This window comes from Pagrus major, chromosome 4 (assembly GCF_040436345.1).
Source record: "Pagrus major chromosome 4, Pma_NU_1.0".
In the NCBI taxonomy this organism is placed as follows: Eukaryota; Metazoa; Chordata; class Actinopteri; order Spariformes; family Sparidae; genus Pagrus; species Pagrus major.
In genome coordinates, this window is record NC_133218.1 from 29,438,878 (window position 1) to 29,454,338 (window position 15,461).

General features: G+C 40.0%; 1 protein-coding gene across 6 annotated transcripts in view; it reads right to left on the reverse strand.

Moving 5' to 3' along the window:
- Positions 1 to 15,461, reverse strand: part of esrrga (estrogen-related receptor gamma a) — a 59,746-nt gene that overhangs the window by 43,864 nt on the left and 421 nt on the right. For 2 of the 6 annotated variants that reach the window (XM_073464630.1, XM_073464629.1), the window contains exon 2: positions 2,368 to 2,792. In XM_073464630.1, the coding sequence (XP_073320731.1) occupies positions 2,368 to 2,792 (425 nt within the window). Of the gene's footprint in view, positions 1 to 2,367; positions 2,793 to 15,461 lie in introns of those variants that run through there. The other 4 variants (XM_073464632.1, XM_073464631.1, XM_073464633.1 and 1 more) reach the window with 3 other exon arrangements.

Consider the following 15,461-nt stretch of genomic DNA (forward strand, 5'->3'; position numbering starts at 1 on the left):
CAAGCCCCCAAAATGAAATGAGACTTGTGGAGTTTGTCAACTATAAGACATGAATTAAGTTAAACCTATATACAGAGTGATTACAAAGCCATGTGTGTGACTGTCTATTCATGTGTGTTGGTGTCCACGTGTGAATGTGCTTCTATGAGTTTGTGTTTGTGTGTGTTTCTGCCTTTATCTCTGCATGTGTGCGCTCCAATCTCTTTGTCAGGATTGCACTGTGTCCTGATCTCATCCCATAATAAACACATACAGGTCATCTCTAGGTAGTGGTGACCATCTACAGTAGTGGATGTAAGACTTCGACCCCCCCCCACATCTCCCTGCCCCCCCTTCTCTCTATCTCTCTCTGGGGCTTTACTGGGAAAGCTGCTTATCGGAGGCAAAAGAAAGCAGCGACAGATAGGTGGATGGATGGAAAGGCAGATAGATGAATCCTGTCTGATATGACTGACTGACTGACTGACTCAAAGGATCGATGAAGGCTGGCTGGCTGACTGGTTTTTGCAGTGGCATACTGACTGACAAGAGGGCTGTCCTGCTGACTGATGGGGCCTAATAGTTATTAGTTACTTTTAACTTGAAGAAATCATTTAAGATTATTACTCAAACACAAAGTCTTCAAAGGTTTATCAGTTGCTACCTGACTGTCTGACTAGGTCCAAACACCCCTGTGGCCCTAATACCAGATTCAGTGACCTTCCCCTTATTTCCCATACCTAAAAGTGCTTCGAAGACCTATGGTTAAAGGGTGAGGTGCTATTACATATTTTTCGTATTGTCAACAAATCCTATGAAAGCCAAGCCAATGTCACTGCCACAGAGCTACACTGTTCCTCAAAAAACTATTAAGAACATTGCAGTGAACTAGTTGACACATTCCCTTTGTATGTTTAACATGGGCACTGTAGTTTACATTGAGTCAACCCTACAGTACATATAACATCCTGCTAATGCATCAAAAAAGTGTCTGTAATCATTAATAATATACACTGTATCATAAAAGCATAAATCAAAGTATCTATATTCTTGACTTGTTTTTAAAGATTGATGTCTTCAGTAGGAATAAATAGACTTGGGGCTGAGAGCCACTGACATGGAGTCAAAAAGTATTGAGAGACCGATTTATACATTGTTAGTTTTGGTCCTGTCAGACGAATTGTTTGCACTCATAAAAGTACATAATATCACCAGCTTTAGAGTCAAACAGTTTAGTACCCATCTGCTTCAGGTTTGCTTGCTTTGGAAAGAAACATTAAAACCATCCTAAATTCCAAAGAATTTATCAATAAAGTTGTAGATTTTGAACAAGTGCCATATTTGTTAAGTAAGTTATGTGAAACTAGGATGCTTGTGTTATCATTGAATAGGGTATATTGATGAACAAATGACAGACTTAATGGGTTGCTTATGGCCAATTGGCCGTCGGTAAGACTGACTGACCTTTGCTCTGTTTATATGAAGGACATAATGGTGATCAAGCTGAGACGTTGAATATGAATTGAATGCCCACAAAACTGTAGAGGACAGCCTAAATACCTGTGCACTTCCTGGACTACTTCTAGCTGTAACAAGAGACGAGCAAAGGATTACTGAGCCTAATTCCTGGAACTCTTCTCATCATGTGGATTACTTATATCCCTTCTCTCCTCTACCCCCTAACCTGAACTCCTGACCCCCAGACATAACCTCCGACCTCCCTCTGACACTACATTATCTCCTAGACAACAGGCTTATAGCAAACACTCTTCCTGTGAAGCATAAGCAGCTAGATCTGGGAAAGCAAACACCACCTGGAAATTACTCTTTGCTGTTGATGAAGAAGAGGTCAAGGTTGAGGGTGAAAGGGGGGCGTGTCTCGGAATTGGTGTGTATGCAAGGACCTGATTGGATGCTTATATGTGAGTGTGTGTATGTGTATGCATGACAGGAAGAGAAATGGTGAAGGACAGAGGAAAAAATAGACTGCGGTGGGTGTCCTGGTGGCTCACTTAGCAGACAGAGGAGGATACATGCACCATATAAAAATCTGGGTTCACATCTGGCCTGGGGCTTTTATCATATGTCCTGGATCTAGTATAATGGCTCAGGTGTATGTGCATGTGTGACCGAGTGCACGCTATGTGTGTCTGCATTTAATTTAAAATGAAAAACGAAAAGAAAAAACAAAACAAAACGAAACAGTTTATATTTTAGGTGCAATGTGTACAATATTTCTCTGGAAGGTTGTGCCTGGGTTAGGGTTAGGTTGTGAAGCAAACCTGTGACGGCAGACCACATACAGCACAAGACAGACATAAGGACAAAAATGTAGATAGACATACAAGGAGAGATAATTATAGACAGAAATTAAAAATGGGAGCCAACCTTGAATGGTGCGTTTGAAGAAGGCCTTGCAGGCCTCACAGGATGCCACTCCATAGTGGTACCCTGACGCAATGTCCCCGCACACCAGACACAGCCTCTTGGGCATCGAATTCAACATGTACTCGCACTTGATCTGTGAATCTTCCCCAATAGTTGACGAACAGTCCTCGTAACGCTTTGATACAGGGCCACCTGCAGGCCCCAGGGGCCCTGTGTTGGAGCCATAAAGGCTCGGGGAGTCTAAGCCGTTGGGGTGACCGTTCATCGTAGACGAATAGGAGCCTGAGGCGTCACTGGAGCCACCAGGGGAGTGATGGTTTAGGCTGTCAGTCAGGGAGGCAGGACTAGACGGCTCAGTCTTTATATAAGAGGACGGACAGTTGGACTCAAGGTGACGCTCCTTACTGGACATTCTGCAGAGAAGCCTGCAGGAGTAAGACAGGAACATATAGAAGAAGAAGAAGAAGAGGAAAAAAGTATTACAAGAAAATGTCATGTGTAGATAAATATTGGATATGGTTAAAGAAAAGAGATGAAAGTCAGAGCTCAAGAAAAAGAAAAAGCAAACAATTGAGGCAATGTTCAAGTCCAATTATAGAAATCATTTGTTCTGACGTTGTTGTATTTCCTCACTGTCACTTTCTATGATGGATTTATGGTTTTTCACTGAGCCTGACACAAACACATGTACACACACACAATCCATCCATCACATTTGTTATTCTTTTCTTGAGAGAAATGATAGAGAGAGAAACAAGGGACAAAGTAATAAAAGGTAGTAAGTAGTACCTTAAAAAAAGTAAATAAGCAGATTGTGGTTCATTAGGGGAAACGTTTAAAAGAGAGTAGCAGAGGAGCATCTATAGCTGCACACAGTCACACAAACACATACACATGCTTGAGGGCCGACGGTCATCCGTCACTCTCCAGTCAATAGCAGCTTGTTCTACATGAAGGTAATCAGTAAGCAGCCTCTCTGCTGTTCAATCATCCCAAAGACAGCCGCACACATACATGATGCTCACATACACACATACAAACACAGATTCATACGTGGTCTTCTTCAAGCACATACTGACAGATAGTTGAAGAAGCTAGGGGAAGCCAAGCAACACAAAACTGTGTTAAAAAAACAAAACAAACTACTAATCAGTGCCTAAGTACTACAGTATTCCTCTCCTCAGCTCTTCTCTACCGCCTCTCCCTTCCTCTATCCCTTTCTCCCTCTATCCTCTTCTGCTTCTTCTCCTTCCTCTCCCTGAGGAGACTGACTGGTGTCTTGTTAATGGCAGTTGTAATTAACAGCTATCTTCTCTCTGTCCATATCTCTCTATCCCTCCCTTTGTCTACCTTACTATCTATCTGCCTGTCTCCCTATCACTTCCTTTTCACTGCCATCTCTCTCTCTCACTCTCTTACTCTATCTCTTTCCACTCTCTTTCTCTTCCTGTTTGCATTACCACTCTCTATTCCTCTAACCCTGCCCCCCCTCCCTTCCCTCTCGTTTCATTGTTAAAGGCAGAAAGCACAAAAGGGGTTTTTAATTAAGGCAGGATGCTGCTAAACGAGGGGCTTCTAAAGTCCAGTCGGCCTGTAAAAGATCCCTGTTCTACAGGGACCCATAAAACACAGACAGCGCCTGACAGAGAATGGAGGGCCGGTTGGGAGAGGGAAAGGTGGAGGGAATCTATGTAGACAGGAAAACAGGTAGGCAGACTGACGGACAGAAAGAGAAATCTGTCTGAATTGTTTGGTTTTAATGTGTAGCTTGATGAGCAGCAAGATTAGACAAAGCCAACCCCTTCAACAGAAATTCAGTGCTTATTTTAAGTCCATTTTTCCTTTCATAAAGTGACATGACATTTATAATGTACTGTAATACTTTGCCCTTTCTCCTCCCCCTTTTCATCATATATTTTAGTCCCACCACCAATTTTTTCCTTCTCTCCCTGCAGGTCCTTCTAATTCAGTGACCCTATTAATCGTGGCTTTGTGGTATTCACCAGTATCTGTAAATCCATTTATCTGACGTTAAGGTAGGCCTTCAAATGCAATGAAGAGGACAGCGAGAAATGTTTAGACACAATTCAAGAAAGGGGATATAGCTGCAATGATTAGTGGATTGATTGATTGAAGAAAATTAGTTGCCAACTATTTTGATAATGGCTTAATTGTCTAAATCAATTTTCAAGCAAAAATAACGAACATTTGCTGGTTCCAGCTTCTTAAATGTGAAGATTTGCTGTTTTTCTTTGTCACTTATGGTGACGGATGAGTATTTGGGTTTTCCGGTTTTGGTTGGACAAACAAAGTAGTTTGACGACATCACTTTGCGCTCTGGGAAACTATGATGAGCATTTTTCACATTTTTTTCTACATATTACAGACTAAACAATTAAAAAAAAAAAATTGTTAGCTGCAGTCCTAAAGCAGTAAAGCAGGTAAAAAGGGATAGAGTCAGTGCAGAGATACAGACAGAGAGACAGACACACAAATAAGGTGCTTGAATAAGCAAGAAGAAATAAATATAAATGTGGGAAACAGTGATGGTATGATGAAAGATCGCACAGGGTTGCCAATGTTCTAGCAGTGGGAGAGAAAACACAGTGGAGACAGAAAAAGAGAGTAGACCCATTTAAGTAGATGATGTGATGGTGATGATTTAATCTCTCCTTTTTCACTCTTTATGCTCTTTTGTGCCCCCTCCCTTCGACCGTCAATCCCTCTGAGTACCATTAAGTGAAAGAGTTTAAGTGCCAAAAGATCTCAGGCGCTTTTTTCCCCTTCTCTCTCTCAAATTCTCATTTATCTCTCTTTCCTTCTCCCTTTCCATCCCTCCTCTTTGCTCCGTCTTTCTCTCTTTACCTCTATCATCTCTTTTTCTCCCACTCTTACATCTTTTCTATGTTCTCTCTCTCGCTCACCCTGCTTATAAATGAAAAATAATGGCAGGGGGAGGAATAAAAAGAATAAAAAAAGAAGACATGCGTGCAGAGGAGAGGAGAAGAGGAAAGAAGATTAAGAAATCACAGCCAGTGCGCTGTGCAGAGCGAGAGGTTGAATGCATTTATGTATGTATGTTATCAGTATAATTATGGCGCTATGTAACGACGGCTCAGTGCTGAAAGAGCAGTCTTATTGTGCCTGTCTGCTCTTCAGATGAGTGTGGGGAGAGAGAGGGAAGGGGCTTGGTCTCATTTTTTTTTTTTATCAATTCTTTATGTTTTTAGGTGTTTAAGGAGATTTATACAAAAAGGCATTTTCTTTTTTCTTTCAGTATTTTCACAAGGGTCATGAGATGTGAGCAGATTGTTATGAGATGATTACAATAAAGCATAAAGAAGAGCAGTAATCAGATTGGAGTATGAGTTGTTTTGTTAAATTTGTTACAGAAAAAGGGTTTTGAATTTCATTTTCTCTATATTGTGTACATTTTTGTGCGTCAGTGGAAAAGCACCATACTGTAACACAAAAGGGATTTTTGCTTTGTTGAAATAAATTGTGAAATAAGTACGAAGCTTCTTCTTTCGCAAAGTCCCGGAAAACCTCACATTATGTGAACAAAATGTAGGTTTTTCCATTATTTTTCTAGACATCATGAGGAAAAGTGATTATTTCTTTTGTTGAACTGTTAGATGTTCTGTGTAATTTCACACTTATTTCATTACCAAAATAGACAGATTAAAGGTTAATTTTAGTCTCATATGACCAACAAGAACAACGTCAACTAACTGATGGGCACTTTCATCCCAAATGTCATTTTAATGGAGTTACACAAAGTTTTTTCAGCTCTTTGAAATATATACCAGTTAATTCATGTTTCATGTTTATATATTAGGATTAGTGTCCATGATAAAACTGACCACACATACAGCGTTCATGACATCAACTACATATGTCCAAAGGGGTAAAAGTGGCTGCTTAGTTCCTGCAGACATCAAATATTCAGCAGGCCTATTTACCTGTTCATCACTGAGGCAAAGAACACACACACACACACACACACACACACACACACACACACACACACACACACACACACACACACACACACACACACCAAAAAGATTACCACCTTCCCTTGTCTCCATTTCCACCTCGATCCCTGTCATTTTCTCCCTTTCCTTTGTCCCTATTTCTTTTTTATCTTCCACACTTTTTGAAGGCACACTGACTCATGAAAGAGAGATAAATACGTGGATACGTGGAGGGAAAGCAACAGAAAGAATAGAATGAAGTCTAAGAAAGAAAGGAAGAAAAACCGAAAGGAAGAAGAAGAAGAATCTTTTCTTCTGTGTGTTTTGAAGGAAGGTGGGCCACTTTAGTATGACAAGCTGTCATTAGAGCGGTGGGCTGATGCGGCGCCCTGACAACTGGCGGGGACAAACATACAATCATCGTATTAGAGCAACTACTCTCTGCCTCACTGTGCGTCTCTGTGCTGTTCGCTGTGTGCTCCTTTAGTCTGTGTTTCTGTGTGCACTCGCACTCTTTTATTACATACAATCTTTGTGCGAATGCCTCGCTAGATGGTGGCCATAAACAAAAACTGATCCTCAAACAACTCCAAACTGTTTTTGTCCTGACCAGGGAGAGGAGAGGAGAGGAGAGGAGAGGAGCACTGTTAGTTGCTGAGAGTTGAGTGGAGGTTTAAAAAGGACAGTCTGGGTGTTATTTTAACATTCACCTACCACTACCAAATCAGAGGTTTAGATAACAGTTCGTTCAGTTTGTACATAACCTGCCTGAAAGTATATAATTATTATGTGAAGAGAAGTAAAATACATTAAAATGTGCAGCGAGGACCTAAACATTTAGAGCTTAAATTGATTCTAACAAAATATATGTTACACTGAAAAAAAAACAACCCACGACCATACTTTGACAAACTTCAGTTCCTGTAAAGGAATGAAGCATCCCACTGCCCTGACGATATTTTATAAAAAACATATTCCCATAGAAAAAGGCAATAAAAATGAGTAGAGAAGGATAAGACGAGAGAGGAAAGACAAGTGGTAGCAATAGAGACAGAGAAGGAAGAAGTGCTGACAATGTAGCTACCACGGGTTGGCTAATACCTTTCCATCACACCAAGCATTGTGCTCTCGATGCTGATAAGAACACACAGTCCAATAAGCAAAAAGAAAAAAAAGGGGGGTGAGAGAGAGAGAAAACCCCACACAATTCTATCTAGATGATACCAGCAATGCTTTGGGAAAGTGAAGGAAGGGTGGAATACAGAAAAGAAAATACATTGAATTAAAGAATGGAGTAAGGAGGGGAATTGTAGCAAAAAATGCATTTACATTTCCATAGTCAAATGAATAGAATGATTTCATCAATAGACTGAATTGCTTTTTCAGCCCTCACACTCCTCTGTTTATTTTTATTTCTTTGCTCTATTTCGCTCTCTATTTTACTCCCTTTTCAGCACTCTCCTATCTGTGGAGGGTTGTTGAACTGCTTGTCAGCTTGTTAGTCCGATACATGCACTGGTGAGTGTGCACACACACGTACAATAAACACACGTATACTTGACTTGTTAGCTGCACAAATTAGATCAAAATGAAAATGTTACCGCTGCTGTGATTGAGGAATTAAAGTGAGAAGACATTTTCTTTTCTTTTCTTTCTTAAACTGTATATTTATTTAGTGTGGACTTGAACAAGGTATTGTGTATGTTAAATTGACCTTGTACAACCAGATATAAAGAAAAAGAGAACAAAAACTGACAAAATAACATAGTAAAAAAGCTAAATCAGTCATGGTTATGAGTGTTATTTATCGAAGGACATACGCAAATACAGTATCTTTGAAGCTACATATCAGTTAGTCCATAAGCATTATCCACTGCGTCATAAAACATCCATTTCATCCATTTACTGACAAAAAGATTGAGGACAGATAGGTCACATTTTTCTTAGTATGAGTCTCTTATAATTTCTAACCATTGTTCTATTGTATGGGGAATTTTTGTTGTTGACTTTTTGCTTGTAATCAATAATTTGTTGGTTAAAAATCTATCATTACCAATGACACTGATACGATGATAGTTATTTATATTTTCAAGATGCATAACTTGGCATTCCTTAGTTATTGAGAGAAGACATTTGTCTTTATTTTCTGGTAGCTGAAAAATCACACACACACACACACACACACACACACACACACACACACACACACACACACACACACACACACACACACACACAAACAAACATGAAAATGCATACAAATGTGTGTAATTTAGGTAAGCAGTAATTCAATTTGTGTTGTTGTTCAGGTTGTGTGCATAGTTTTAGGGACAGAGAAAACAATCTGTGTAGTGTTAGTGTGTGCTGGCGTGAGTGTTTGAGCTTGGCTCCATAGACTCGCAGTGTGTCGATGATTATAGTTGTTTTCAGAGAGAGAAATGAATAAAATAAGAAATAAAAACTCACGCCGCGACAGTCAATCTAAACCACTCTCCCTCCTACTGAGCTCTCTCTCGCCCTCTCTTTGGGTCTCAATCTCTCTCTCTCTGTCTCTCTAGTTGTTTCTACTTCCCACACACAAACACACTATCATTCCTTCTCTGTCGTTCTCGTGCATCCACACCCTGTCACACACACCACCTTACACGCCACACACACACACACACACACACACGTACACACACCAGGGAGCAGATCAATTGTTACAGTGTTAGTCGGGCAGGAAACCTGTAATTCACTTCATTGGCTGCAGAATAAACCCCTGATTACATACAATCAATGTGATAATGGCTAAAACACATTCTGCCCAATGGGCTGTCGGGCTGTAAAGACCGGCAGAGGAGAGGAATTGTGTGAGTGTGTGTGTCTATATTCCTGAGTGTATGTGTCTGTGACTGTGTGTGACTCCTTCTAGGTATTTTAATATAACAAACACAGACCTACACACACCTTTGCTGTGCACAAGTATCCACAAACACATACGCAGGTGTGAAATGAATTGGGTAAGACTTACAGGGGCACACTAGTGGGGCTAAAGCTGTTATGATGCATCCTGGGGTTTATAAAGTTTACACACACACACACACTCTGTAGATGTGAATGGATAAACAGTGGGAGACTGCACACACAGGGCAGGCTCAGCCAAACACGATTGATTAAGAATTATGTGCTCTCCAAACTGCAGACTGCAAACTATTCAGGAATATCATGTTGAGTCTGGTGATATCAATGTATCTCTTCAATCATCACACAGTGCTGTTGTCTCTTTTCTTTTTCCAGTCTGATCTCTTCTCGTGAAAGGTGTTTATATTACAAATTTTAAAGGGAATTTTAAAGGGAATTCCTTTCTTCCTTGGTCTGTATGAAGGATGAATTAGATTTGAGAGTCTGACTGCGTTGATGTAGTTATTTAAGTGAAAAGATATGAAGAGGTTGAGCTTGTTCAGGGCAAAAACGTGAAGGCAGTGTAGCGCTAAACCTGCGTGTGTGTATGTGTGTGTGTCAGATGGGAATCTTGATGATTTAGGTCATTTTCTCGCGGAGCGGTGGCTGATAAGTGTGTTGCTGCCAGGCACTATCTTTGTCACCATGTCTCTCTCTCTCTTTCTCTCTCTCCCTCCTTACCTCTCTCTTTGTCTCTCTCTCTTTGCCCCTCTTTCTGTCTCCTTTATCTGCTGTGTGTCATTGTAGTTGTGAGGGTGGTTGTCTACTGTAAGAACAGTGCTTCAAACCTATGAAACATCCAGCTCCCTGCACATCAGGAGTACAATTAACAGTTAATACGTCAACTAGGTTCAAGTATTTGTTTGCTGAATAATCAAATACATAAACTGCTGCAAATTAGATGTCTAGTTCAGCTCTATTTTGGGAATTGGCAGGCTAAATTGTACACTAAATTGCATAGCATGTACTTGTAGTGACCTCCAGCCTTTTACTGGAAAGGCTGAGGAATGGAAATCAATGAAATTACTGAATGCTTTCTCTTTTTAGGTAAACCTTTTATAAAAGACAACGCATGTGCTAAATCTGAAATTAAGAATTAATGAACAATATATAGATAAATATTTTATTAGTCGACACGATACGCACCATAAATCTGATGAACACATTCATTCTGCTAACTCACGTGATATTGGCAGGTAATGGTTGAGCAGGGGTATAAGGGATATACATTGTAGGCTGTTTCCTTTATAAAAGAAAGGTCATTGATCAAGGTGAGTGTTCGTCTCCCTTTTCTGTGTGTGTGTGTGTGTGTGTGTGTGTGTGTGTGGATTAGCAGTGTTATCGCTGAGCATTAGGGGTGCAACAGCCCTTCCAAACACTTACCGACACTTGCCATTGTGGCAGACACACATGCATTCATACACGCACACATACACAATCGACTATTCCCGTACAGCGAGACATACAGCTCTCCCTCTCTCATGCTCAGACAGATAGAGACCTGGGCAAGGCGCCGTATCAAATGAAATTGCGCAGAAGTATAATAAAAAAAAAGTGTTTAAAAAAACAAAATATCCCCCATCGGATTAAAAACACATTTTATTAAGCAGATGGTGAAAGAGGATTTCCACTCTAGTAAATATGACAGGGCTTTCAAATGTGACACGGGAGGGAAGCAGAGGGAGGGGAGGGGAGGGGAGGAAGAGGGAAACAGACAAGGAGGGAATGGGAAAAGAGAGTGCAACGCCGTAAAAGAGAGGAGAGAGGAAGAGAGTGTGTGTGAAACTTAAGGGGTGAGAGAATGAAGGGAGAAAAGTGGAATAAAGAATAAAGGAGAAAAAGATAAAAGAAGAGGAGAGGAGAGGAGAGGAGAGGAGAGGAGAGGAGAGGAGAGGAGAGGAGAGGAGAGGAGAGGAGAGGAGAGGAGAGGAGAGGCATTCTTTAAGCAGATCAGATTTGGGGAAATTGGGCTGTCACTACAGGATTGTGATGATTTACACCTATCCATCACAGGGAGAGAGAGAGACGCAGAGCTAGAGTATGTACAATAATGCACAGCATCTGTAAAAATGGAGAAAATCTGTCCCAAAATCCTGAGTTCACTGCTCACTTTTAATTCAATGTTCAATGAATAACATATTAAGAGGAACGGGAAAAACATATTTAATCATAGTGAGACACATATACAAATGTAATGATGGGTAGCGAACAGCCAATTCATTTATTTTACTGTATGATGTACTGATTTACTGTGGGTCAAAAGAGGAAAGGGAATGTCATGGAATATAACTTGAAACTCAACATTTCCTCCCACATTAACCAAACAAGTAAAGGATCATTTGAAAGCACAACCCGACCCTACATGAATACGTTTTACAGTTGCACATTTTGAACTGAATTGATCTGTATTGTCACCAGCTGCTGTTGACACTCGTCCCCTCTGCCTCCCTGCCTGATCTTCCCTCTCTTTCCCCCTGTCCTCCTTCCTCCCCCTCTCCCTCCGCTCACTGCTGGCTGATGCACCTTACAGCCTCGCTCCTGGACCATCTGTTAGGGAATCTAATTCACATCCAGTCATAATCAGGTTTGCTGGAGTGCCCACTGTCTCTGCCTCTCTTTCTGTCTCTTTCTGGCCTGCCTGCTTCTTTCTGTCTGTTTTATGTCTTTGATTGTCTTTCATTCATCTACAGTGTCGATGTCGAACTGTCTCAATTCAAATCTGTGTATTTGGACATTTCATTAGCATCTTTCTCCTATTTTTCCTCTCTTTAATCATTCCCATTCACTTTCTCCATTAAAAACAAAAAACTAGCACCACTGCATAAACTTACGACAATGCTAGAACACATTGATCTGATCTTGTCATTGTGTGATATTGTAGATTTCTAAAAATTTGACTGTATTACAGTATAATCCAAAGACATGAAGTCCACTGCTGCTCATCTGTGCAGAACTGGTTTTGCTTTCACAGGGTTTTAAACTTTGCTTTCTGAAAAACTCATCATCTTTAAACAATAACTGCAAATTACAAGGATTTAAACACGGCTTCAGCATTTTAATGGTAAAATGAATATATAAGCATCAATTTGACATTGTGTGGAAAAAATTCGGGGCTGCATCGACGCAGCATCTTAACTGTGCGTGTATGTGTGTGTGTTTATCCATGACTGAGAATAAGGCAAGCTGAGGTGAAGGGGGTGGAAGTTAATGAGAGGTGAGTGTCTGAAACCCTCTTTCTCTCTCCCTCTCTCTGCTCCAGCAGTAATCCTCTTCTATAAATCTGCAATCCAATCAGCGTTGTCCACACTTACACACACACACACACACACACACACACACACACACACATATATACACACACAGAGCTGTTGGGAGGCCCATCTGTGTGTTAAGGCAATCTGCTTTATCATTATGATTACATTGGGCTCAGTTTACAGCGATGTGTGTGTATGCGTGTGTGTTCAGGCGCACGCTGGCTGCCTGACATTAATCACATTCCCATGGTTTGATGGCCTAAATAAAAATAGGAATAATATTGTTGCTGTCCAATGAAAACTGCAGATCTCTAAAAGCAAACCAGGAATTTCTTCAGAACTCAAATAAGTTTTCATGAGTGAAGAAAAGGCAGCACATTAACTTTTTTCTTTTTATTTTCATAAAAAACAATTTAGGTTTCTGACTGATTTTTAAAGCGAATATAACTGTCAGTCATAACAACAGAAAATTAAAATATTAGAACAAATAAATGTTTAATGCATCTTAAACTGTTTTCAAATTTGGGCCACACATATAGTATATAAATACTGTTCAATAACAATCAAAAGTCAAAGTTGCATCAGGTGTATGTGTGTGCAGGCGTGAGAGTGTGTATGTTAATCATGTGACTAAATCCCATCACAGTTGGAGGTCAGATATCCTGGAGAGAGTGGCCATGAGGTTTTATACGGCATGTGTGTAAAATACACTCCTTCCACTGTGTGTATGAGAAAAAAAGTGCACGTATGTATTCATATTTGTGTGAAAGGGTGAGTTGAGGTGAGGTGACGTCCTCTTTACAATTTAGTCCACAATTTTTTCTTTTATTCCATTTTTCTACATTGAAGACATTTTGACATGTCACAGCAGGACAAGCCCAGGTGTAAATAAATACATTAATAATGGCTGAAGTCCATTTTGCTGTTTCATTGTATTTCAATAGTTGTCTCAAGATAAATTACTAAGTGGTAAACTTCAGCAGATATTTGTATTGTTATTATCGTCTGCCAACTGGGAATATTGCTGTGTCACATCTGAGGCTTGGCATAGTTTTGCCAGTTGAATTCGTAATTACAGTATCAATTGTTTAAACCTGGTCCAAAACTTGAACCAATGCAGCGGAAATAATGTTCCCCAATTCTGTGTGTCTATCTGTGTGTGTGGATGTAATGTGTGACCTCAAGCCATGGCGTGACTCCCTAGCCCCTGGCAAACCTTTACACCTCTCATCACCAGACTTCACTGTCTGCCAGCACACACACACACACACGCACACACACTAACATTGTGCTAGTAACACTCTTGTTGGTGATTGGCTATGGGTCTGCGTGAGAATAGCTTGCCAGACCTCTAATTGGCTTGACCCAGACTAACCCTGAAATCCTATTGGACTAAGACTTCCCAGTCTACAGTGCACACAGGCATACACACACACAGGCACACACACACACACACTTAAAATTGAAGGGCTTTGCAAAAGCCTAACAATGCGCTAATCGATAGTGTTCTAATAGGCTGCAATAAAACAATAACAACAGAATACATGATAACTATGTTAATTTAGGTAGCCAGGTCAGTTCATTCATATCAGTATACGTAGAACAATAAGTTATGTTTTATCTGAGCACTTTTGTAATAATGTCAGTTCAAATCTCTCAGTGCTTGGTCACAACAAGCTCAGGTGAGAAAATATATAATAAAACTTAAACATAGAGCAGAAAGCACACTTGTCACATAGTCATTTGCATATAATATTCCTTAACGCCTGTGTTATGCTAATTGTATATAAAACACATACTTACAATTACAGTCTCGCAATCTGGGCATGTGGCTCTATCTCTTACCGAGAGAAACTTAGAATGATTAAAAGACGAAGAGGACAAGTGGCAGAGAGGGAAGAAGAATACGAAGAGAGAGAAAGTGTGTGTTTTATGCGTCACATGTTTGCTGTGTTTTAACATGAAACAAGTCACATATTTACAGTTTATGTTCTAAAAATGGACCATGGCAGCGTTCGGTTTCACCTGCCTGAATCAACACACACCTGGAACTGGTTTCCACTGGAGAACTTTAAAGTAAAAATTTCACTTTGGTTGAAGCTTTTCATGTTTTATTGCACATGCAGATGGCATGGGGGATTACTGTTATGGTAAAAGTGACTGTCCTTCAACCAAATGATATGATATAAAGACGCTGTGCTGCGACGCATTTGCACTACTGAAGAGTCCTTGAGCCAGAAGTTAAATCCTGCTTCCTTCTGAGACTGTAAAAATGTAACAAAACAAAGATACTACAGGTAAAAAGTATGTAGCAGTGGCCACAAGGGCTATCCAAGTATTGTTATTTTAAAAATATCATATTTGTCTTTGGACAGTGGGTAAAACATACTAGGAACAATTAGTAGAAAACACACACATGCATACAAAAACTATTAATAAGATGCAGAAAATACAGTCCTTTCTCCTGACTTAGTTAATTCTACTTTGTCATGTTTATTTCTTTTCAGCTTCATTTCATTGTTTTTATTTCTTGAAATGTGAACCAAATAGACATCGAACTTAAACTTTAGACCGGGCCTCTGCATAGACAATCCCCCTATCTATGCCTGTGCCTGACTGTCTGTCACACCGGTCACTCTGGGAACCAATAAGAAGAGATTTTTAACATTGAGAAAAATTGATCATGGCTTTACTTTGAAAGAGGTAAATCTGTTTATTGCTTGTTGTAATTTTGCCTTTTCCAATAGGTGACACTGAATGTAATCTATGATCACATTGTGTATGCAGAAAATGTCAAATATGCTTCAGTTTGAACATATAGCCGGCTGCCATGGAACATGTAAAAAAAAACAAAAAAACAAAACTGAATTAGGAAATAAATCTGTGAAAGTTAAGAAAAGCACCAATATACAACCCTCAT